Source organism: Netta rufina, assembly GCF_964035555.1.
Source record: "Netta rufina genome assembly, chromosome: 1".
Taxonomy (NCBI): domain Eukaryota; kingdom Metazoa; phylum Chordata; class Aves; order Anseriformes; family Anatidae; genus Netta; species Netta rufina.
The window spans coordinates 95,977,247-96,003,295 of record NC_140123.1 but is presented as its reverse complement, the minus strand read 5'-3'; the positions used below and the strand labels follow the sequence as shown (position 1 = coordinate 96,003,295).

Here is a 26,049-nt window from a genome sequence, read left to right as displayed (position 1 = left end):
ATAGGTGTTTTGTTCTGGATTTACATGGGGCCAAGTTTTCACGCAAATGTCCAAAAGCAGCCCTGCTGTATCCCTGGCCCCTGCCATAAGCTACTTCATTTGCTGTGCAGAAAGTGCTGGAAAAGCCACAAGCAGCTCCCTAAAGCTGAGCAGAGCATCCCCACTGCTGTAGGGCACAGCAGGCACACTGCTGCCCTTTTGCCTCCCTCCCAGTTCCCTGCAGCACAACCGAGTGCTTAGGCAAGACGTGCACCTCATTCTCTTCTCCTCACACATTCTCCATACCCTTTATTCACCACGACTTCCCTGTGCTGGAAGGCTGGAGAAAGGTTGTATCTGAGGTGAAATCATTTCAAGGCATTATGCTGGTGAAACATATGCACGACATTTAACCTAGGGCAACACAGGAACCATGTTAAGCAACCAAAATTACGTAACTGAAATCGAGCAACGTTAATAGAGGCACTGCCAACCTAAGCAGGTTCTAACATCTAAATTTACCTTAAAAGCGTTATCTGGGTGATAAGGACAGTCCTTAACACCTTTCTGAAGACTGTCCACAAAAATCTTCTTACTTCTTAAGTTAAAAACATAACCCCATGCCCGCATGCTGTTGACACGAAATATTTAAGCAAACCAATGCAGAAGCTGGTTCTGTGCTCTGTGCTCAGTGTAACTTCACAGCTGTTAAAATAAGGCTGACTTGGGCCCCTGAAGGTAGCAGATCCTAAAGTTGATTTTCCCCTACACTTTGATCTCCTAAAGAGGTACTGACAATCGATCCCTTTCCTCAGGAAAAAATAAAAAAATAAATAAAAATAATAATAAAAAAAAGCCTTCTAGCTGGACTAAACAAAAAATGCTAGCCCCCAGCACCCCAGAAATGTGTCACCCTCAGTTCAAAAACCACATCTTTGCCTGAGTGCTACTTTTTACCCATTACTGTAGCAAATAACACAGTTAGCACTTGATCTGAAACTCTCAGAAGAGTGGTTCTCCCTTGCACAAACAGGATCGTTCACGCTCTCAAGAGCTGCAAGAGAGGACTTAGCTCATTAAAACTGTCCCTTTTTTTTTTTTCTCTCTTTTTTTTTTTTTTTTTTTTGGCCAGCTGTTTACATTTTAATTTGATGAGCTTGTGTGCAGGCAGTTTCACTTCTGTGCTGATGATGGGTTTCACTTCCCAGTCCCATGCGCTGTCATGATGATACCGGCCACCGCCTCCTCCAGCCTCGCAGGGGCCTCCGTGCTAATCCCTTTGTCGACAGTCTGGCAATGTGTGTAAAAGTGCAGCCACTGCTGCTGCTGCTCCACTGTCAGCTTGCAAGGCACCTGGTGGCCCTTCTCTGCTTCAGGAACTTGCATTGATGTCTAAAATGTTACATACTAGTCTCTAGTGTCAATCTGATTCCCTCAAGTTCCCTCCCTCAGGTTATTACCTCATGTTATTTTTCCGTCATATAAATGCTGTAAATGTGCTTCAGTAGATGTGCCACAAAAAATAATAATAATAATAAAAATTATTCTGTTTAGAGACAAAATGGTGTTGCTTCAGTAGCAGGAGATAGCAGGTTTAGATACTAAATGGTCATGGATGTTTATCAGGAAGGGAGCTGCAGCAGAAAGCAGGTAGGAGGACATCTCTGAGCTTATGGGAAAGGGCACAAATGAACTATCTGAAGAGATGAGACAGTCAAGTGATTTGGGATCTGGGTCGCAGGAAGGAGGTCTCTGAATAGAGGGTATCCTGCAGCAGTCAGCTTCGGATGACATCCAGTAGTAGCTTAGACATTAGTCGCTTTTGTATAGCAATGTCAACACTCCACAAATACACAAAACCACCATGAAGAACCCCCCTATATTGTCATGTTGCCTAACTTCTGAAGAGAGAATTCTGCTTCAAGCTGTGGCAGGAATTTGGCCAGCAGGAACATTGTTTGTACTTTAGCATGCTTAGGTTTATGTTCAATGTACGCACCAGCATTTAGGCTTTGAGATGGAGGTGCTGGGTATATGCATGTGTGTGAGCATGGGCACCAGAGTCCGACACAACAGTGTCTGACCAAATAATAGAAAAAAAAGTGGTTTTCCATCCTGTTCTGAAAGACAACCTGAGTGACCTGTTTTAACTGAATTTTGGGGGTGTGATGCCTTCTTAGACTGAAAGCCTGCAGATCAAGTTTGCAAAATGGATTAAAGCATTAAAACGCTGGGTTGTGGGGGGAAGCGGAGGGAAGACCTTTTAATGGAAAAGTCAAGCAGCCTCTAACTATAAGTGGAGTTGCTGCAGTAACCACTATAAAATTCTTATGAACTTGGGTGGAGACAATAATTACAGCACAGGAAGAATGAGATGCTACGGGTTGCCTGGCTTCTGCACCAGAGTGTCAGCACAGAGAGATTGCAGTTTGAGTTGTAAAATGTAGTGCTTCTTGTTACGATATTTTTAAGACCTGAGCTGTTTGAGCACAGATTATGGAGGGTGAAATTAAAGTGGAGCTATTTTTTCCCCAAAGATAACTTTCAGACACTCCATATGAATTTTCAGACACTCTGTATGAACTGGCCACCCCCAAAAATGAACCTCTGCTTTCAAGCTGTGGTTTACTACATATCAGGGCTTTAAAATTTTTAAAACACAGCTCTTCTATACATCAGAGGCTGGGGTATACGTGAACAAGTGTTCAGAAGTCACAGCCTCCAGAAGTGCATCCAGCTCTCGGGTGGAACAAAGCCACCATCTTTCAGCACCGTGTCACTGCTAATAGTTCAGGGAAAGAAAAAAAAAAAAAAAAAAAAAAAAAGAGCACCAGGGACACAAAATGTACAGGACAGTTCAAAATGAGATGACTTAACTGCAAAACCACCTACCACCTTCTCACAGAGAATGCCTTGGGATCCTTAAGCCTAATAATAGTCCTTAACCCAGCTATAGTTTCAAGCCATTAATAAGCTTTTTGAGGTAGAAATTATCACCCACACTTTACAGGTGATGAGACAGACATGAAAAGGTTAAGGCCCAGATTCACAAGAGGATTTAGCTACCTGAAGTGGGATTCGGGTTTGATTTAAGTGCTTAAGCCCTAAATTACTCCCCTCTGAGCCCCCATCCAGCTGGAGCCCGGCAGCAGAAGCAGTGGCTGGCTATCTGAGGGTGCTTCCTCTGCTGTCCAACCCAATGCACCACGGCCACGAGCTCAGCCCCCAGGGAGGAGCAATTCAGCACGGTCAGGCCTGAGAGCAGGGAAACCTCAGTGTAATGGCTGATTCTGGCACACCTTCCAGCTCTGGCACGCCGCTGGAGCTGCGACAAAACACACTCCTTGCCCTACAGAGCCATGAAGATGACGGCCTGCTGGTGCAGCTGCAGGCAGAGCACTGGGCACAGGGAACAAGGAAGGTGTGGGATGTCTGGAAGAGCAACGTGCTGCTCTGGATATAGCAGGCAATCATCATCACTGCTGCTATAGCAGGAGGGACTTCTGCCTGCAGTGTCCTAGAGCAGGTGAAGGCCGAAAGGCGGCCTGACAAGTCGCTTCGTCAGTAGCTAGCTGAGCGTGGGAGTGCACATGGGGACTCTTTACTCTCAGCTCATTTTCTTGGAGGAAGGACTCCTCCGTGCTGTCATTACACTAATGCAATGCGCATTGATTTCAGAGCTCGGCAGAAGTCTGGGGTCACTTGATGGATATCCATGCCGTCAGCAAGGGGGAGATAACACTGCCATTACGAGCCTGGGACCTGCCAAACTCTACTAGAGATGACTTCCAAGAGCAGGACGGCCTCTGAGGCCTCAGATATGGACATGGCTTTGTCGGAGCCGTGGTACATAAAGTCTAGCCTGTGGAAACTCTGTGGCCTTGCCAAACCGTTTCCTTCAGTTCCTCCCTAAACTTCAGGGAACTGATGTTGTGCATACGCACTGCTCCAAGCACCGCCCTGCTAAAGAGCTCTTATGGCATCAAGCCTTCGGGACAGCTGCTGCTCTCCTCCTCGCCTCTCCTCTCGGCCCTCTCCACCCTGCCATGCCTGCACAGCATGGGAGGTAGCTCCCCGCGGGAGGAGGGTGGAAGGAATTTAATTCCTCCATCCTAGCACCACGCTGGAGGCCAAACCCAGCTCCAGTTGTAGAGACTGGTACATGAATCCCAACCCGTGCCTCACCCACAGGCACCAATGTGATATAAACAGTAGCAGCATGGGGCTTCGGTGCTGCTGGATGCAGCCTGGTCCCTGCGAGGGGTTTTCAGTGACTGTCTCAAAGAAGAGAGGCAGGAGGAGCATTGGCAGAGGACAGGGATCAAGAGATGGAGGTGGATGCAGACACAGAGATAGGGAATGGGGTCAGTTTGAAGAAGCTGAGAAAGTGGTGATGAAACAGTGTGATGGGAAAACAAGGGAGAAGCAGGATGGGAGTGAAAGAGGTGTGGAGTCAGCTTCAAGGTAAAAGAAAAAGTGTTTTGTCGTGTTTTTTGTTTTTGTTTTCTGTTGCTAAATGATTTTTGGAAGGGTACAGAGACTGATTCAGGCTGACGAGGGTTTATGCACATGACTGCTGGAAAAGGAAGGCTCTCCTGACAGTACTTGTAAGCCACTGATTTGCAGCATCCTCACTTCTGCTAAGGCTGAGCGAGCTGACAAGAAATGCTTGCCATAGAACAGTCATCTGAAGTTCACTAGCCAGCCCTAAAGCCCAGCTCCTAATTAATATCTCAGAATAATTTCATTTTGAGCACAAAACACAAGCTCTTATTTGGGTTGTAATATAGGTATATACACACATACCTACACACAAAAATAAATATATATTTTTTTTACTAGAACTCAAATGTTTCTACTGAAGAAAGCACACTAAAATACAAACCAAACCAAAATAAAAAGAATTAAAAAAATAAATAGATCAAAATTTGAAGGGCAAACATATCACTTGAAACTATGTAACCTCTTCATCTAGAGAGGTACTTTGTCTTCCAGAGGCAGTATCCTGGTAAGCCCAACTTCTTTTATCATTGCAGAAAACAAGAAAATGCTCAGAGGATAGTGTCTGCCTCATCCTCATCGTTACCCTGAGTTTAAAAAATGTACAAGCACAGCTCTGCACAACCAAAAAATAGATTTATTGTTATTGGAATGAGGGCAGTGGTTCAGCACTTGGCATGGTCACTGTTTACAGCAGTAATGCTCCCGGAGACAGGAAGTTCTCAAAATCACTCTGCCATTATTTTTCTCCTGTTGACGCTTTCTGATTGAGAGTTCTTTCGCCCAGACCAAATTTTAAGTAACCCAGCAGAGTGTTTGTGAGCTGGCAAAGATAGCCCCAGTCATGCTCAGCCTCGCAGACCACATGATGTTTTCAGTCCAGACACCCTCGCTGAGCTGTATCATATACTTTCTTACACAATCAGCAATTCATAGAAAAGCGGCTGCACGTACCGGGACTGCACCGAAGACGACTCGGGCTGGACGCCCGCAACACGCAAGCCGTCTCCCCCGCCTCCTCCTCCGACCAGCAAAGCCTCTGCCAAAGGCTTGCACCAGGACAGCAGTCCTGCTTAAAGGGCTGTGTTTGCTAATTAATTGCACAGCGACCCGTGCTGTCTGACTCGCTATAGGCACCGACCCGTCAGCAGTCCTCTCACTGGACGCCTGCACGGCGACCTGACAAAATTAACGACACATCTAAGCAACCCTAAGTCACTCAAAAACTAAATGAGCGCTTCCAGCCTCTGTCTTTTAGAGAAAAATTCTCTGTTCAGGTCCGATGGGTTGACAGAGAGGAGCCCTGTGATACAAACCCACTTGTAATCAAATCGATTTTTACCCCAAACATCCAGCCAGAGCAACAAACCACCTCCCACCAGCGCATCCGCTATCACTGCACACCCGTCGGCCTGAAGTATCACTAAGCAGTTGTTTTTCAGCTCTACCAACTGACCCTTTTTCAGCTTTGATGATTTCTGCTGTGTTTCTTCTATTTTTGTCTCGTCTGGCAAGCGTGGCGAGTTGTTACTCCAGTATCTGATACCACGTCCCCTGAAGCATTCCAATGGTTTGGACCCAGACCCGAGTGGCTGCTTAATACTGATTTTACGACCCTGCTGAAGAGCATCCTCCTCTGTTTTGCACATACTTTTATAATTTTGAATGAGCTCAAGTAAAAATAAAACATTTTTTAACAAAGTGCCTAAATAACACAACCACAGGCTGAAGCTACACAGAAGGAGCAAAATTCTGACTTCAGAAGACCAATAAAAATAATTGGACTCAGGATCCAGCCAGCAATTTTTGTGTTTTAAGTATTTCTGAGATTCCAGCTTAAACTGATTTTTCTTCCCCAAAATTATATCCAGAAGGAAGAGTTCTGGAGGCAGAAACTTATGGTTATGCTTCGTAATCTCCCTCTCGTACTCTCCAACCAGCTACTCCTGTGAAAAAGGGGTACTTCCTAGGCTCCGAAGAAATTAAAAAAACATCGTTAAATTTCTTCACATATGCCTAATTATGATAGCAGGTAGAAAATATATATATATGGGGTTAATGTTCAGCCCTTTCTAAAACTCAGTATTTAAAAAGGCCTTCTAGAAAGCTAGCTGCATGTGAAGCTGCAGCTACGGATTTCAGCTTTAGATTGAGATTTTCTGCAGCAAGCCAAGACACTTCCCCATTAGCTACTGTTACGATAACCTATTAATAATTATTTTCATCTGGAAAACATGTTTATTTGTTGTTGTTATTTTTTTATTTTTATTTTTTTTTAATGTTACGTTCTACAAAGAAGATAGTTACTAGGATTAATGATTCCATGAGGAAAATATGTAATGCTTACTGAGCCACGAAGCTTGCCCTCTCCAAAATAACTATTTATTTTTAATTTTATCCAATGAACTTCCATGGCGTCAGGCTTTTTGCATTGGATTTATTTCATCATAGTAACCTAAACTGGTTCATTATACATTTAGAGAACAGGGTACTCTGCATTAGCAGCATTTTGAAGTTTGAAACTTTTATGAATGGAGGGAGAAAAATAAAGATTTTTTTTTCTAACCATGTAATCATGCAAGAGGGTCTAAGATTGGCTGAAGTTTTAAACTACATTTTTCTTTCAGAAATTACTTACTCGGGCTTACAAGCCAGACAGGCAGGTTTTCCCAGTAGCATTCTCAAACTAGGGTGAGGAATAGTAATTCTGGGCCCCAGCCAATTCCAATGTAAATCTGTTTTGTTCAGGAAAGCCAGCCAAATTGCTTTTATACAACATCTCGCTGTTTCGGGAGACCTGTGATATTCTCAGCTCCCAGTCCTGGTGTCAAGAAAATAAAGTGCTTTTTTTTATTTTATTTTTATTTTTAATTCTGAACTCTAGGCACAGCCAGAGCAGCACAGGGTCACTTCTTGCTGGTAAATATGAAATAAGCACTGAAATGCTGATCAGTTCTTTATGTTGCAGCCAATATTTGGTTCATGTGTGTGCTTTGACAGACGTACAGGATCAGACCTCTGAATGGAGTAAATTGTTGTAACTCTTACGGTGAGAGGACAGCCACTTATGTACTAGGATGGGGATGGGGACAATAGCCTTATGCAAGGGCATTTGAAACAACCATCAGGCTGTCTTGCTAGACCTTGCTCATTTAAAGCTCACAGAAAAAAGATTTAAACCATTTATCAAGATGACAATTTGCTGCTCTTTTAAAAGAGAGAGGGAAGTGGCTTGCCGACAGTTCCGCAAGGCTTTTAATGGGGCTGTTTACAGCCGAGCGGCAGCCGACGTGTAGGGAAGAAAAGCGAGGCACGGACCGGGACTGTCACTCAGCAAAGCCATTCCTTATTCTCCAGCAGTGATTTTAAATCACCCAAGGTACACAAATAATGTCCACTATGACTGCAACCGACGTGAACTTTCAGTCGCTATTCATATAATATTCCTGGCATCACACTATCACTGGTGGCAACTGAACTTATTCAAACTCAAATATTACACAGCAAACAAAGTTTCGGTTAATTTTCCTCTAGCAAAGTATCAAAGGAAGCAATGCCCTTTGAAGCAGCCACCTTCTGCTTCAGGCTTTATACAAATTCAACAGAACAGCACCCCAGAAATCATGTACCAAATGCAAACAATCCACACCTTTGGAAAACAATCCCCTGTTAGAGGAGTAAACACAGGCATACATTAGTCACTGGCTCCAAAGATGGGCAGCCAATGGGGCTTGGGAGATTTGACCTCCGAGACTGACTAACAGCATGCAGTGCTCCCAAATCACTGCTGTTGAGATGATCCTGAGCACCAGAGCACCACACAGCACAGGACATCTATGTCCACACGCACATGTGTCCGTGGCTGAGTGCCGGCCGGCGAGGGGCTGAGCGAGGCTCCCCGCAAAGCCCTTCTGCATGAATAGCCACTGTTCTCCCCCCCTCCTTCCCTCCCTCCGCCGTTGAATTTTGACCTTGAAAATCCCACAGTTCACTGTTGTGATTCCTAGCTTCGCTGCCGTGGCCAGGAACTGAACTACAGGTTTGTTTTTATTAGCTTCTCAGCCACTTTGCCAGCTATTCATTTGAATCTTCTAAACAGTCATCTCTGAATCATAATGCAAATTCCATTTACTGAAAAGGTGGAACCTTTAATATAACAAATGAACACGTTTAATGACTGATACTTTTAGACATTACAGCATCTCTCATGTTTTCAGTAAATGGATATAATTTTCTCTGCATTACCCTATTATTATTCTTTGCTAGCATTATGAAGCTACGTTCTCAGCTGCGGGTGTTTTCCACCAAGTACATTTTGAAGACAGCCCAAACAACACAATTTGAAAGACATCTCCCTCTGTATCCTCAGTTAAAAATGCTGCTGGATACTGAGGGATTGGATGGGTATTTTATACTTAAAATGTATTTGCTGCTTGCATCCGTGTTTTCACAGCGCCATATTCTTCCAAAATTGCAGGCTGCATTTACACTGGAAGAATATCCTCAAATGCATTTGACTTCAAAGGCAAGTAGAAGCTGTTGCGTATAATCAGAATGACTTCCTCAGCCTAAAGCCTGACCCATCTGCCACTGGGAGTAAAAGGTTTTGAGAAAGAGAGCAGAAGTGGGTCACCTTTGCAATGCTCCTGAAGTGTGTTTGCTGTAAGTCGGTGCGTGTTTGTAAGAGCCACGCATGCCACCACGCACGAGGACATGGCCCGGATGCTCAAAGAGTGACTACATGGGAGTGTAAGGTGCTGAGGAAGGGTCAGCCTACCCCAGGGTATTCAATCTGGTCATGAGAGACAGCAGCTCCCAAATAGCTCCAAAAGGCAGAATAAAGAAACCTATTTAGGTGCCGTAGATACTATCGCTTTGATTTGTGAATGTTACAGCACTGAATTGTCCTGAAACAACAATGTTGTCTTTGGAACACCGTGATGTTATGTTCCGATTTTACTTGAAGATACGAACTAGACAAAAGGAAAACACATAAGTAAATACCACATGAAGTCACATGGAAGACGTGACAGTTTTTCAATCTTGACCTTAAACCAGAGAGGCCGATTGTTTCTGTGTGCTTTTTCCGAGCAGCATCTCACCGGTTTCAGTAGGTTTGCTTTAACCACTCTGGCCACGCAAAGGCTCTCCGCTCACAGGAGCAAGGGCAGTAATGCAGGAGGAGTGCTTCAAATAATCTTGTAACAGAAACGTAAACACGATTGCTTGGAATTTATGGTTTTCAAGATTATGGGCTTGAGCCAAAGAGCAACATTACTACAAAGGGTCCTTCTGTTGATGTTACAGGATTTTGGATCACGCTTTGCACGCCCGTTCACACACACGATACGTGAAACACACATGCGAGACACTATTTGCAGCTTTCTAACAACATTTACATATAGTTACAGTCTAAGTCAGCTTTGGCTCTTGTTACTCAGACTCATAATGCCTTTCTATTTGTACCAGTAATTCCTGGTTATCACAGAGATGCAGGAAGTCTGACATTAAGCTCATCTATTTGGCTCTGCTCTGTCCTACCTACCCCATCCTATGCACCTTGCAGTAGTAGTACATTAAATGCCTACTGTATAAGGCTCTATGGCTATTCCAGAGAAAGAAAGGTCAGAAAAAGTGCCCTATCCCTTCATCACATTGTGGCGAAGCCTGAAAAAAAACATTAGATCTATGTGGGAATTATTTGTAATTTTAGGTTGACTCATGCTGTTGCAGAGACCGGGTTTTGCAGAGTGTGCCTGTGAGCCCTGAGACAGTCACAGTTCTCTAGACAAGCTGAGAATTCCTATTTTAAATTGAAAATGTGTTATTTAAACTTCAACATGTGTAATATTGTGCTGTTCTAAAGTGGCACGGAGAATTCTGTAGTCAAAACGAGGCTCACTGACCGTGTTGTTTTTTTTTTTTTTAATGAGATTTTACTGTATAAAAATTGAAATAACATGGACGACGGGCTAGAAGACAACAAGAAAAGCACACAGCTGGCTCTGTACCTTTGGAATTGGCCTAAATCAGATCTCCCTACTGCCGAAAACTCTACATACCCCACGTTCAAATTCTCTCTGCGTAACCAGAACTTGACATAACTGGTAAAGATGACTGAACTGCAGCTGTGAACAAATACCTACCTCTTCCACTTCTACCCACAAATCTGAGGTCGTTGAACCTTGCTACTTGGTTTTTCATGGCAGCTGTTGCATTTCTGAGTTCTGCGGAGTAGTTTTCATCATTTCCAGCCATTACCGTCACCAGCGTCCCATCGGGCACGTCTCCCAGGGCCACCACCTGTGGAATCAAAGCGCAGTATCCTCAGCTTCCTCATGCGACATTTATTTTCAGGCACAGAACGCCAACAATTAATGTGATAAAATAGGAAAGAGCAGCAACAACAGAAATAAATGGGGACTAAAAGCCATTTGGGGAAAACTGAAATCACTTCCATTACTACCTTGCAGAGTTACGGCCACATTTTTACATTGACGCGCGCCCGAAATACAAAGTATAATGTGCACCCCGGCATGAAAAATACATGAAATCAACTTTCCAAAATATACTTCTGTAATTGGCAATAAACAAATTCAAGTAACAGGAACTGATTTTGATCTGCTTTACATCAGTGGCACTACTTTTAAGCTACAGCAAAGTCATGTAAATGCAAAATTCAAGAGAAAACAAAACCAAGGCAATCATCTCACGGACACTGAGGGTCAAATTCCCCACAGTTGTGCCAGTTCTCTCTCTGCTCATCCCACCTATCTGAATACATAAATTCAGAATAAGTGCATGAAGAAACAGGCCTCAACCAAATGTTTAATTGCAACTCACTAAACATTTTTTTTTTTCATTTGGAAGCATGAAAGCATATCATTGACTTAAGAATTCACCTGTAGCCTGGTGGATGGAAATTGCAATCTGAATTAATGAAACCTGCAGCAGCTCAGCAGCTTTCACCTCATTTTAAAGGCTTGCATTGTAGCTCCTTACCACTAGCATCTATCAAACAAATATTCAGGAACCCAGGATTCACTGCATTTTTGACATGATGCTCTGGGAGATGTATGGATTTCTAACATTAATCAGTCTGGCTTGTATCTGCATCATTCACACTGGTAAAACTAATACAAATTTAATTTTATCTTATCTTATTGAGCAGGACTGAATTCTCAACACAGTTTTACCTGGCTATTGCTCTGCATTGAATGGATGTCTGGTGCGTCTCTTGATTTGCTCTGGCAAAAGTAAGTGCTTGAATCGGGTCCTCTGTCATAGTTTTTCTTAGAACCTGCTGCTCTTGCTAAGAAGTTCCCCCAGTTAAGTCTACAGTAGTGCAGTAGTGATCTCAGCACCACTATTACCAAAAAGAAAAAAAAAGAAAAAAAAAAAGAAAAAAAAAAAAAGAGGAAAAAAAAGCTCTAGCTTGTTTTTATTTCCTCTTTTACATATTCTAAGAGGAAGTAGTCCTGCACCAGGTCCTCTGAGTTGCTGCTTGATATTTTTCCTTCCTCTTAGCATTTTCTAGCTTACGTCCATGCAGTTATAATTGGTTCCAACTTGTCACAGCCTGGTCTGATTGCTATTAGTTTTCCAGACATGATCAGCAGCCCCTTTACTTAATCTGTCTCTGATGCTTATTTCCCAGTAATAACTATTTTCCCCAATAAGACAGGGGTCCCCAGCCTCTGATATTTTGGACTCTCTCCTTTGCAGGGGCTTCAGTGTCATTTCAGTGTCATTTGTCACCTATAACCCTTATTTTCACTTCCACATACGAAGTTAAAATCACTGTGTCAAAATTCCCTCTTTACGTATATATTTCAGCTTCCTCTTTCCCATTCCTCTGCAGCTCACAGTTTTGTTTCTTGTTCTCCTCTGCGTGCTGTAAGCCATTCCTGTGGCCTGTTCTGTGCTCAGCGTTCAGCTTCTCCAGTTCTCCTGATCTTCGCATAAAATAGTCCCCTCTCGAAATGTTTGATCTAATGTTTTCTCCTTCCACAACATTGTGTAATGAGGCACGCTGTCTCACAAGATCAGCCGCCGTGAACCTGATGCACTTTCCCGGTTCATAGGAAGTTATCAGAAAACCTTAATTCAGGCACATATATTAAAGACAGAAGAAAGAGAAAGGGGAAAACCTGGGCATTACCCTCGCCTCCCTCTGATGCAAATGCGTGCCTGCTCACTTAAGGAAATACCTGCTAGCATTTTTAGGGATGAAAAAACCTTCACGAAACCAGGGTCAGTTGTCTCTTACTGAACAAATATTTAAAACCACCATTTTCAAATTACACTGAAGGCAACCTTGTCGATAAGAAACGCGAAGAAAATATTAGAAACAAATGCTAAAAAAATGCAGAGTGTGGAAAAGAAACTAGAGTTAAAAGTCACAAACAATAGAAACAGAAATACAAACATTTACATTGGAAAAAAGACCAAATAGATAAGTTGGGACTTGGTGACTGGCATTATCTAGTACCTTGTTGCACTCTTAAAAATACGGATTTCCAGAGAAGTGGGAAGTTGCAGCAATGACAGCTATCTGAATTACTTGCTGCTGGTGCATCAATCAAACAAAATTGGCCTTTTAAATTAAGATTTAGATTATTTCCAAGAAGCACTTGGAGAATTAATCTGTACGGCAATTTATTAGAGTTATGCATTTTTCTCTAAGTTTTCCCAGAATCGTGCTATATTTTAGAAAAAAAGTAATGCACGGGAATGACCGTTTTGGTCGGGAATAATACTCTGATCCTACAGATCGAATAAAACTAGTGATTTTTGGTAAGGAAAAGCGAAGAGGAAACTCTCTGTCTCCCTCTTCATATCGATGCAATAGCTGTGAGCAAACACTTAATAAAGCTCAGCGCTTTTTTCCCCTTTTTCTTTCTTTTTTATTTTGGTGTCAGGTGAGAATAAGACATTGGCAGCCCGGGAGCGAGCGGACTCGCTTAGTTTCGGCACGATCCAAACCCTCTTACGATTCGAATCGCCTCGCGATCAGAGTCGCGACTTTCCCAACGCCGGCAGCAAGGGGGGGTACCGCTTTAGGGGAGCGGTTGTGGGGTCGGGAGCTCCTCGCAGTCCCCTTCAGCCGGCCCTACGGGGACGCCCTCCCGTTTTTGGGGTTTTCTCTCCGCGGTCGCATCTCTGCGCTCGCTCTCGCCTTCTCCGCAGGACCTGAGGCTGCGGTCGGGCGGTGGCCGTCCCGTGTCCCGTGTCCCCCAGCCACGGCCACGCGTGGCAGACCACCCCGGCAGCGGGGGACCCTCCGGAGCGGGCACATGCGGGGACGGGGCTGGAGGAGCGGGGTTTCGCCCCGGTTTCGCAGGCAGCGGCTGTGCCTTCCAGGAGGAGAGCTTCCCGAGCAATTAGCAGCGCTCGCCCGCTGCGTGGGTGACAGGGCAGTAATTAATAGGAACGCGGGAATTTAGGAACTGGCCCTGCCGATGAGTGCCTGCCTTCCCCCAGACTTATCTCCGCGGGAACCAGAAGGCTCTCCGGACACGGCACAACTTTTCCCTAACGCAGCGCTTCCCAAAATTTCGGGAGCCGGGCCGATTGCCTTCTCTCCCTTTCCTCCTCCCCCAAAAAATGAAAGACCGGGGGCTGCCCTCCTTCAGCAAAGCCGTGCCGAGGCGCTGGGGTGCAGCAGCGACGGGAGCAGGAAGCACAAAGCCGACGATTCCCCATCACCCGTCCCAACTCCAGGCCGGGGCTTTCGGGACTCCAGCCTGGGAGAACGGGGTGGCGAGGGGACAATTACCTTGTTTCTTCCCCGGCTCGGATGCACGGCTACAGCGGTAGCACGAAGGGCAGCGCATTCAGCCAGAGATAGGCCGAAGTGGGGAGAAAAAAAAAAAAAAAAAAGAAAAAAAAAAAAAAAAAAACGAGCAAGGGGAGGGGGTGAATTTAGCCTGAAGCCGGGTAACGGGAAAGCAGGCCGGGGGAGGGAGGGATGTGCAACGAAGCGGCCGCAGAAGGCAACGGAGGGCAGGCCCCGAGATTTACTACTCAAACCATCCCAAATAGTAACAATAATTTAAAAAATGTATTTGTTATAATTATTATTTTAATGTTCTCCGCAGCCACCGGGGGCTGCTGCCCGGAGCTCCGGGCCGCCCGCCACGGGCAGCGCCTGGATCTGCTCCCCTGGGCGGCCAAACTTTTAGGGTTTGGACATTTATATATACATACATATATTTAAGTTTAATTTTTAATTTATTTTTTCAGAATTACGGGAGAGAGGCAGCAGCCGGGCGGTGCCCGCCCGTCCCGCCCGCACCCGCTCCGCTCCGCGGGTGGCTGCGGCGGGCGAAGGGAGGGAGGCTCGGGGCTGTCCCCCCTCGTGTTTCCCGTCCTCCCCCGTGTGTCCCGTCCCCCCCGTGGGTCCCGCGAGTCCCGTCTCCCCCCCGCGTGGGTCCCATCCCTCCCCCGGCCGCCCCGTGCCCCGCGGGATCGCGCTGCCGGGCGGGCGGCAGGACGTACCTTGAAGGCGATGGGCAGCGTCTTGTTGCAGCGCCAGTGGGTGGGCAGCACGGAGCAGAGGAAGTTGGGGCTGTCGGTGCGCACCAGCTCCCCGGGGTGATCCGCCAGGACCTCCACCATGCTGCGGTCGGCGCTGCGCAGCTTCCCCGCCAGGGCGCCGCTGTGCTCGGCGCCGGGCAGCGGCAGCGGCTCGCTCATCTTCCCCGGGCTCAGCGTGGTGGAGGGCGGCGTGAAGCGGCGGCTGGTGCTGGTATCTACGGGGATACGCATCACAACAAGCCTGTTGAGTGAGGGACCTCCACAGAGTTCTTACCAAGCAGCCAAGCGAGCGTAACTCTTCGGCGAGCCGCTCTCTGGGGACCAACATAAACGGATACGGGCTGAGCACCCGGGGGAAACTCGGTTCTACGCCAGTCCCCAAAGTTTAATTTTTTTTTTTTTTTCCTCTCTCTCTCCTCTTTGCCGAACGCGGCTGCGGCAGCGAGCACGCCGAGACTTAACTCTTGGCTTCCCGGTGCCGCGGCAGAGGTGGCGTTAATCCAGTAAGAGAAGGGGTCTTCGGTGCGGGGCCGCCCCGCCGCGCCCGGGCATTGAGGGCTTTGGCGTGGCCAAAAGTTCCCGCAGGGCCCGCTCCGGGAGGGCTCCCCAGCAAAAGCTACGCGAGTGGGGTGAAAGCCGGGAGCAGGAGAAAGCCGGGCTTCCCGGGGAGGCAGCTGCCTAGCGCTTTCTTCCAGGTGGCTCCTCTACAGTCCCGGGGGGAAGCGGAGCACATCAGCGTCTTGCGGAGGCGAAAGTCGCTCTTACGAGCAGCGAAACGCGGGGTCGGTCTCGGGCTTTGTGCTCAAAGGTCAGCCGGCTGGCACCGCACAGACATACCCACGCAGGCACACACACACCACGTACACCGCGCTTCATCAAACATTTACAGTATCATCTGCGGAGGATTTAACCACGCCGGGAATCCATTCACGTTCTCTGCAGGGTTTTGGTTTTAAAGCAGCCTTGGAAATCGGCCTCAGTAGTTTGGTTTGCGAGCGCTCATGGCATGACCTCTCAATAATTCTCGCGGAAAAAAAAAAAAAAAAGTTTTAAAAAAATAATAATAAAAAAAGAAAAAGAAAAAGCTCAGTGCATGGCATTCAAGCTTCAGCTCTCTCTCCGTGCACTTGTCTTTGGTGTAACGCCTGCCATGAACGCAAGGAAAGGTCGCAGCCGCTCACGAGCGCTGAGGCTGAGAGGTCCACATCTGAGAAGTTGGGTTTGGGGATGTTGGTTAAATTGTGGGTTCTCCCTGCGGTTTTGTGTGTGCAACAGCGCTCTCTCTCTCTCACTCACGTTCCCCTCAGCAGACAAACCAACAGCCTGCAACAACTTCGAAAGTCATTGCCAATTAGTATTATTATTATTATTATTTTTTTTTTTCGGTATCTGAGGCAGCCTTCCTCTAATCCGGCCGCAGGAGCCGGCTGCTCACCAAGCCTTTAACCGCAGCAGGTGGAAGCCTGCTCTGGGAAGCATGGCTCGCCTCCCCAGCGGGGTGGATGGGGGCTGGCTGCGGGCAGAGCCCCCGCACCCGGCCAAGCGGCGGCAGCCAAAAAACACCCGATGGCAAAAAAAAAAAAAAAAAAAAAAAAAAAGCAAGCACCCCGGGGAGCGGGTGCGGGGGCAGCGCCGCTAACCCCCAGGCGGGGAGGAAGCAACTGGGGAAAAAAAAAAAAATAAAAAGGAAAAAAAAAATAATAAAAGCCAACAAAACGAGAAAGTTCCCAGGCAGGGTCACAAGTCACAGCCTCCAGCCCAGACGACGGCTCGGGATAAAGCACATTTCCACAGCGGGGTCTTCGCAAAGCTTCCCACGGCGCCGGCACCCCTCGGCTCGCTGCCGCCCTTTGCCCCCCGCGGTCAGCCCGGCTCCCGGCTCGGCTCGGCTCGGCTCGGCCCGGTTCGGCTCCGCTCGGCTCCGCTCGGCTCCGGCGCGCGCCGCCGGGATGAATGGAGGAGGCGCGCGGCGGGCGGCGCGCGGAGGAATGTCATCCCCGCGGCTGCTTTGCATACGGGCGGCGCGGCGGCCAATCAGCGCCCTCCCCGCCGGCAGCCAGGGCGCGGCCGCGGGCCAGGGGCTCCCGGAATTGGCGCGCCCGCCGCCGCCGCCGCCGCCGCCGCCGCTACTGTGCGGGCAGCGCCCGGCCGGAGCGCGCCCCCGAGCGCGCCCCCAAGCTCCGGGTCCCCATAGACCCCCGGAGACCCCCATCCTACCCCGCCGTCCCGGTGCGTTACACCGGAGTGATGGCGTGGCTGCCTTTTTTTTTTTTTAATTATTATTTTTTTAATCATTATTACCGTGATTTACTCGTTTATTATGATGATTTTGTGCGCTGGAGTTCCGATATCCCCCGGGAAGGGGGGTTTGGGGTTCCCCCGGGACGAGGAGGGCTCGGTACCCGCACCCGCTGCAGCTCCGGCGCGGGGCCGGCAGAGGGGGCCCGCCGCCTGCCCTGGGCGCTCCGCCGCCCGCAGCGGGGACCGGGGCCGCGGGACGGCTCCGCCCGGCTCGGCACGGCTCGGAGCGGCACGGCTGGGGGAAGCCCCCCGTGTCACGCCTGTGCGTCGCCGTGATTATTCTTATCATTATCGTCCTTCTTATTATATATTTTTTAACTCCGTCTTCACTCCCCGCCACCAGTTGCGCCCCGCCGAGCGCTCGCTCGGTGGAAATTTACCCCGGGGTTTAAGTCGCTGCGGGGATGTTTTCTGCCGGTGGGAGGAAAAAATTAAATCGGACGGGCGAATGGCTGGTGGAAACTGCCGCTTGGAAGCCATCTGGGGTGTATTAGGGGCTGGTAACTTTTTACGGGCATTACAGAGATAAGAAGAGCTATTTCGGTGATGTGCACATAGCCATATACATCGCCTAAAACGCTAAAAGAAGCGCATAGTGTTTGGGTTTTCTTTTTCTTATTTTCTTTTCCTTTTTCTATTCCCGCTTTCTTTTTCCTTTTATTTCTCTTTTCCTTTTTCCTTCTGCTTTTATTTCCCTTCCCCTTTTCCTTTTCCCTTTCTATTTCCCTTTTCTATTTTACTTTTTCTCTTTCCCTTTTCCCTTTTCTTTCTTTCTGCTCTGCTTCTCCTGTTTTAGTCAAGAGGTAGGGAGTATTTTCTATTTAAATTAATCAATATCTGAACTATAAATTCCAATCAGTGCTTTGCATCCTTTCTCAATCTGAGCTCCTTTAGATATATACAAAATAAAGCCGTTCTATTACACACGTGGATGGTCAGAAAAATACAAAATGCCAGAACTTAACAGAAGATGGAGAAAATATTTCATGCTTACACTTTTCTGTAACTTAGTTTACTTTTTCATTATTATTATTTTTATTTTTTATTTTTTTTTATTATAATTAATTTAGCAGCCTTACCAGGGCTGAGGTGAGGGACGTTAATCTCGGCTGAAGGTGACTGTATTGTTATTTAACTGCACAGAACCACGCTTTTACCAAGGTAAGCTAAGGAGTTAAGTAAGAGAGGGCAGGAAGGGAAAATACGGTGGTGAGGATATTTCAATACAGATCGAGCTGTCTGTTTTACATAGCCGTTAACACTTACAACAGGTGGGGGGAGGTGTCTATTTATTTATTTTTTAATCTAATGCAGCCTGTCATCTTCCTTATAATTTTATTTTTGCATGACAAAGAGAGGAGCTCTCGCAGGGATTTGCTACCCCCTTACTGTATCTTGAGCAGTCACTGGAAGAATGGGAATTAATGAATGAAGCAGCTCGCAGGGATACCCGTCATTAGGCAAAGTAAGGAAATGAGGCTGGGTATTTAAAGTCGGTATTTCTTCTCACATGCTAAGACTTTTCGGCATCCCCAGTGCCAAGACTTGTGCTCGGACAGTCAGTCCTTTGTGCAAGAATCCCTTTGAAGCAGGAATCACAACTGGTATTACACCTTTACCCATTCACTTACAGCGCTACTCACGTTTGTATTTTGACATCAATTTATTACGGCCGTAAACAAACCACAACTGAATCTCTATCTACCATGCATTGCCTCTGTCGTACGGGATTACTAGACCACAAAGCACCGAGCTTTTTACATAACACAGTTAAAGCAAAAGCGTCGGAAATAAGAGAGAGGGAGCAACAATTTAGGGATGAATTTTAAACAGCTTAAATTGCAAGGGGAGAATTAGAGCCTGAGCACACCGCACATGCAAACACTCCCTGGCCAAACAGGCAGAAGTGGACACTTGTTTGAAATGGTTTGAATTTGTGCAGGGCGAGAGAAAACTTGAACGAGGAAGGCAGCAGGACGTTTTGTTAGAGGAGAAAAAATGCAGACCGTAACGGAGCTGGCATACACACAACGTGAGCGCAAACTGAAAGAACTGGCTGCAGACCCTGATCTTGCCAACACTTAGAAACATGCCCAACCTCATTCTTAGCAACCTTCCTGCCGCATGCAACAGAAATCTCGTCAGGGAATGCAATTGGGCACGCACCGGGCTTAACATCTGGGCTTAACATGGCATTATTCTGTGGGTCAGCTCCTACTGCTTGCACCTGAATGAATTTAATATAAGTATTTAGGCCCTCCTGAAGATACTTATAGTGGTGTGAGAGTGCCTTGCTTCTGCTGGTGGTGAATCAGGGGGTTAATGCTTGGAAATGAAATCTGCGGGATTAGGCTTCTGAGTTGCCCCTGCAAGTATTTATAGCATAACAGTTACCATCACGGGTAATTCCAGTGACTGACAGGGAAACAATTGCTGTAGTGATATATTAAATTATTTTGGTACTGGAATAATGTTTCATTATTCCGGTAATTCATTATTCCAGTAATTAAACATTGGACAGAGGAAAGCAGCTGCCTGCAAGTAAAAAGGTAAGGTGCTCCTTGTTTCCTGCAGTGATCTCTCGCGCAGTGAAATGCGAATGTTTCATTCCAGTGCGTGAGGCTCAGGTATGATGCCACCGAGAAAGAGACGTGAGATGGCCAGTGTGATGCCAGGTAATTTGGCTCAGTGGGCCAGGACTACACAGGTGTGTGGAGTCTAACTTTGCTCCATTTCAGGGAGGGGGGAGTGCCTAAACCCCGCAGGGTTTTTTGATCTCTGTTAACAGATCCAAGGTTATTCTCTCTGGAAGAGGGAAAACTGGTTGCAGCTAGAATTATACATAGCAGAGGGATTGTGATGAACGATGAAATACCACGTTTTCATTTGATACCTGTAGCCTGGTCATCAGATTACTTGTGACCCAACTTGAACACTGAAAAATTTCCCAAGTTTTTAAAAAGAGAAAAGCCATCCATGGTCTGGTCACTCAAAATACTTCAGCAGGTGGACGTAACTCCCACTCTGAGGATATGGGAAATGATTTGCCTGAATAGTAGGCACATTACCAGAGACACGGCACGGACTGACATAAGAAGGGAGCTTCCTTTCACCATTTCACCTCCCTGACCATCCAGAAAGTGCAAACCAGAGCACTGCATCTCTCTTGAGTCCAGCTGGTGGTGGCAATGGGCAGGGATCGGGATGCACCCGGAGAAGGACAACCTTTGGGGGAGGCTAACTATGAATGCTTTTCACCCAGCATTTATCCCAGCATTGCAGGCCTGCAGGTGGCTGCAGGTCCTCTGAGGGCTCCGCTGGGTGAAGGAATGAGTTAAAGCAACAGCCAAAGGAGGAGCTCAAAGCTTGGGAGCTCTGGGCACAGCCCCAGAAGGACCAGCACGGACACGATCTCAATGCACAGCAACACGGGGGGCAAAACTACAGGGCTGCCATAGCACCTTGCCTGCGCCACCACTTTGGGGACTCTTCTCCATCACAACTTTCCTCCCCATTTCCCATTTCCTCAAAGGGGAGATTATTAATCACCATGAAGTCATGCAGCAGCTGCTTGTGTCGATGCTGCTGTGGGCAAGCTTGTGAGTAGGAGTGGAGACTGGGTTAAAGTTGCCACTGCAAAAATACCTTCCAGTGGCTTGCCTCCCCATGCTGGTGGACTGGGCATGTGAAGTGCATGACTGTGCCATTAGGATGCATCCTAATGTAGGATTTTTCCCCAAAATGCAAGTTGGTTACTCAGTGCAATGGCGCACGGTAAAAGGGAGAAGCTCCCTGGCGGCGCAGGGTCGCATCTAGAGCCGAGGGAGCAAGCAGGCTTATTTTCCCAGCACTCGAATCCCAGGGAGAGCAACGGGTTTAGTCCTGGCCACGGTGTTATTGGCTATATATCAGTGAACGAGAGAGATTACAGAGAAGGGCAACTGCAGTGATTAAAGGTCTGGAAGGAACTACCTATAAGGAAAGATTAAAGGAATTAAATACATACATATAATTTGGGGCAAAAGGGAAGCCAAGGGGACAGCATGACTGCGGTTTACAAGTACATGAAAGACAACTATAAAGAGGAAGGGGAGGAACTGTTTTCATTAGTTAAAAATGATAAGACAAGAAGTAACAGATGCCAACTGAAGTAAAATGAGTTCAGTTTTAAGAGCAGGGGCAACGTTGATCGTAAGATCAAATAGGCAGGAGAATACGCTCCCAGGGAACCTGCAGAATCAACATCACTTGAACTTTTCAAGTCAGAGCTTGACAAGCACCTTGAAGGGGAAAGTTTAAGAAATAGTAGAAGTGAAGCCAAGAAGCACAGGGATGTACTGCCTGACCTAAAAGCCCAAATGATTTTGAGGCCATTCTGGAGGGCTTCTAAAAACAAACACAAACAAATACTCAGAGCGTTTGGATGATTTCTTTCTCTGCACAGCTCAAAATTAAAAGGAGGGGGGAAAAGGCTAAGTGAGGAAAATTAGTCATTTAATACGATTCTACTGTGGCTAATCCCTAGAGGAGAAGCCAATTACTTGAAATAGTTGGGAGTATGGGGTGGAGAAGGGAATGGAAATTGTTGAAAAGCTGCCATCTGGTATAAGTACTCGCTGGTTTGGAGACTTAAAAAATACACATTGTGTGCCATTATACTATGCTCATTACATGCCGAGATTAATGCAGATAACATCACCCACACCTAGTATTTTCTGTGGCATTTTATATACTCAAGTTCACATCATAACAACCTCCAGCACTAATTGTAACATTTGGGCTTTTGATCTTCTGCTCTGGTAGGAACACTACAGATGCCTTGTACCAGCAAATGGAAAAATAAAGAAGTAAAATAAAAAAAAATAAAAAAATAATAAAAAAAAAGCAGCTCTCTTTTGTTGCAGGACAGTTAAAAGGTTAAAAGGAGCAGTAACTCCAACTCTCCTGGACATAAGGGCATGAGGAGGACTCCACTGATGGCACAGAATTAACCTAACCTGCTTTATTCCCTGTTCCTGCCCCTCCAAGGGTGAGGGCATGCCGCAAGGCAGGAGCTGCAGCAGCACTGCTGCCTGGCTGTCAGAACAGCCCGTGGTGCTCCAGACAGCTCCACTCACATTGGAGCAGCCCCGGTGGTGCTTTGACTGATGCTAGGAGCTGAACGGTGCAGTTAAAGGTTCCCCTCCCGCACCCCAGACTTTCTTCCTGCAATTAGTGGTGACTGACCAGAGGGAGAATCAGGCTGCTGAGTGTACTCAATCCAGGAAAATTAAAAAATAAAAATTGCACTATATGTATGGTGCTAATAGGCAAAATGTAGTGGTAGCATGCATGCTGCATCTGCTCCAAATAACTTGGCATGGGTTTGCCTTGCTTAGGGTTGGTTTGCTTCATCTTCAGTCAAAAGTAAGTATGAATTATAAATGACTGCCAAAGTTCCTATAGGGTCATAAGCAGGGGACTGAAATCCTTGGTATATTTTGGGGGTAAAGCTTCTTCCCTGTGCACCCCCAGAGTGCTTTGCCACTGAGCGGAGAAGCTGTGGGACATTATCCATGAGCTCATTACTGGGAGGCTCCTGCTCTGCCAGTAAAGAAGTCAGCTCCAGGGCAAATCTGTGACATAAATATTGTTTTTCAGCAAATGAATAAGAGTTATCAAAACTTTGTACAAAAGCCTAATTTGCTACTAACTTTGGCCCAAATTTGAAACAGTGAAATTAAGACAGAAAAAAAGCTTTTAAATCCCCTAATGTCCTTCCTCATTCCCTCTAAATAAGGGATTGGTTGTTCAGGTCAAGCAGAGGTGGAGACACAGTACAGGGTTACACACTCCCATCCTCGGGAAAAGTTGCTCCTGACACGTAGTGGATAGGAAGAAAGACAGCTTCCAAAGGAGGCTCCCTCCTCCCAGGCTTGCCAGAAAGAAGGCTGTGGTCTTGCAACACTGTGGACTGGAGATAAAAACTAGAAATAAGGATACTAACTGCTTTTTCTTATTCCTGCACTACTTTCACTGTTTAGAAACTGTGACAGGCTAGAATTGTGGAACATGCAGTCAAGAAGAAAATAATGACATTATTCCCACTACGACACTGCAGCACTTGTATCAGCGGGTGGTATTACTGGCGAAGATATTCAGTGAAGGAAAGACTTCTCTGTTCCTCCTGTTTCTGTTTTTAAGGGTCAGGACAGCTTGTCTCTCTCTCTGTCTGTTTCCCCTTTTTCCTAGAGCTCTTCAAAGATGGTGGGGAAAACGTTGGTAGCTTATTCATTGCTTGCCCACAGGGTAGTGCTCCATGCAGTGAGTTTGCAGAGCATTTGCAATAGCTACCCAATGACCTGGAATCGAGAGAGAACTGAAACCACTTTCCCAGGGAGACTGCAGAGGGGCACAGCGAGATGCTGTTACAGCTTGAGCTGAGGCTTAACGAGACTAAGGTGAGGGAAAAACTGCCTTTTAGTCTTGCACCCAGTCTGTTCCTTTAAACACCGCAACACCACAGCACAGTGAAGTGGAACTGTTTTGCTGTCACCTTATGCTTGTCTCTTTGTCTGGAAGCTGCTCCTCACCTGAAACCAGGCTTCTGCCAGTGTCCATCTCAGCCCATAGGGCTGGTCTCAGCTACAGGAGGCCACGCGAGTGCCCTCAGCCAGCAGCAGGGCTATTCCCCACCAGCCTGCTCTCCAGTGACCAGCACACTTAATACTTAGCCCTTCCCAAACCTGCCATGAGCACACAGAAAAGGCTTTCGCTTAGGGGGGAATCATGCCTGGGACTCTCACCACAGCACCACTTGATCAAACTGGGGTCGGAGGAAGAAAAGCCCATCCAAAACACCTAGGCACTGTTAACCACGCGCGGCACCGCTAATGCCCTCTCACAGCCGCAGATGAAGCCGCAAGCTAATCTCCTAAATTGTTTCTTCCCTGATTACCATCCCACCTGCGACTGCCTCCGCCCGCACCGTGCAGGTCTGGGCTCAGGCGTGTTCGTGCGGGCCCATACTGAACTGCCATGGCCCTGTAGGGAAAGGTCCTGATGCTCAGCTCATCTGGCTAAACATTGGCAGAGCAGCACCTTTGCTGACTGGCTGGCAGTGACACCTATTGGATGAAATAACTCTGCCTTGGGCTCTTTCTGTGTATGTCCTCCTTGGGTTGCTCTGGGGTCTGTAAATGACAAGTGTGCCTAGATAAGCTGCCCTGCTCTAGCACCTAACATGGCAAAGCCCAGAGTGGCATGAGCAGGGGATGTAGGAGGTCTGCAGGCTGAATTCAAAGAGTGTCCTCCCCCGAGCCAAAGGCATCAAAATCACTCAGCGGGTTTATTCTTTATGATTGTCTTCACAATATGTCAATTTTACCTAAGTTTTATTTTTGTTAGTTTAATTACGAGAATATTTTCCAAATTGTTTCATTCTTTTTTGTATCTTTTTCAGTGCCACTTTGTTTTGGTGCTATGGTTACAGCTTAAACCCACCAAACTGCTTTACACAACCCTTCCACAATTTGATTGCTTTAGGAGACTCTTAGGGTGATAAAAAAGCTTGCAGGAATCTTCTCTGGCTGTGAGTCCTTGCTAAATGAGGACATCTCAACACACTCATGTTCAAGACAGGCTATTTCCAGTTCTGAAATTTTGCCCTTTCCCAGAACAATTTCGGGATATTCAGATGGCCCCAAGCCTACCCTGAAAGCACCACGGATCACCTAGAGCAGGTCCAGATGCCCTAATGCAGCAGTACTAGGGGTGGACTGTTACAAGGTCTGACAGACCTCTGCTCACATGGACCCGCACCAGTTCATGCTGGGCAGACCCCATCCCATTCCCAGTGCCAGATATTTCACCAAGGCTTAGCTACACCCAGGCACCTTTTGTGGGACATGGACAGTGAGCACGAGGAAGGAGGCCTGCAGGGTGCTGTGTGGTGGAAAGAGCATGTCCATGGCCAGCATCAGGCTGTCCTACTATGGGGTGGACCTGGATGTATGGGCACTGCTGCTCCTGCTGAGGGAAGAGGTAATACGTCCCGGACTGTCAGTCTGGCACCTCTCACCTGCAGGAATTGGACTTAAAACACATGTAAATAATTGCTACAAAAGTGGTACTTTGTTTTAATGGAAATCATCTCTGCTCCTCTTGGGTGGTTTTTTTCTTAAGCATTTTTAATTTACCAGGTATGTCATCTACCACCTTTGATCTCAACCGCAGATCTCCCTCGGGTCATAATAAGGTGCAACTTCATATCAAAGCCTCTGCGCTCATCTGCCCGAGATGAGATCTGCAAGACAGCAGCGTGTGCTGCAGGGAGAGGGAGGGAGCAGCCGAAATCACCCTGCTGAGACACCAAGAAATCTGCCACAGCCACCCGGTGGGGTGCAGGAGGACATCAGGTGGCAAAATCCTCCCTGGGCTGGGCCTGGCCCTGGGCCTGGGCCTCTGCTTACAGCTCTAGCTGTGAGGCCTTGGTTTGTGCCAAGGTAGGTGAGAAGAAAAGCTATACTTCCAGGCCTTTAACTTCAGTCTCTTTGCAAATCTGCCCTGAAATATACCTTACAGAACACATGAGAGCATGAAATATTCTTTCCAAGGCAGCAAGTCATAATAAATGGCTCCCTGAACACCAGCTGCCATACACAACTCTTCTAAAAGGAAAGTTGCTGTAGAGTGAGCAAAGCTTAGCAAGATTAGCTTATGATGACATTCCTTTACTGCTTTCCAGTTACA

General features: G+C 46.9%; 1 protein-coding gene across 4 annotated transcripts in view; it reads right to left on the bottom strand.

Moving 5' to 3' along the window:
- RUNX1 (RUNX family transcription factor 1) overlaps window positions 1-26,049 on the bottom strand; it is a 158,099-nt gene that overhangs the window by 55,313 nt on the left and 76,737 nt on the right. For 3 of the 4 annotated variants that reach the window (XM_084306456.1, XM_084306455.1, XM_084306458.1), the window contains exons 3-4: window positions 14,980-15,233; window positions 10,626-10,782 (exon numbers count right to left, since the gene is read on the bottom strand). In XM_084306456.1, coding sequence (XP_084162582.1) covers window positions 10,626-10,782; window positions 14,980-15,233 — 411 coding nt within the window. Of the gene's footprint in view, window positions 1-10,625; window positions 10,783-14,979; window positions 15,234-15,882; window positions 19,617-26,049 lie in introns of those variants that run through there. The other variant, XM_084306457.1, reaches the window with a different exon arrangement.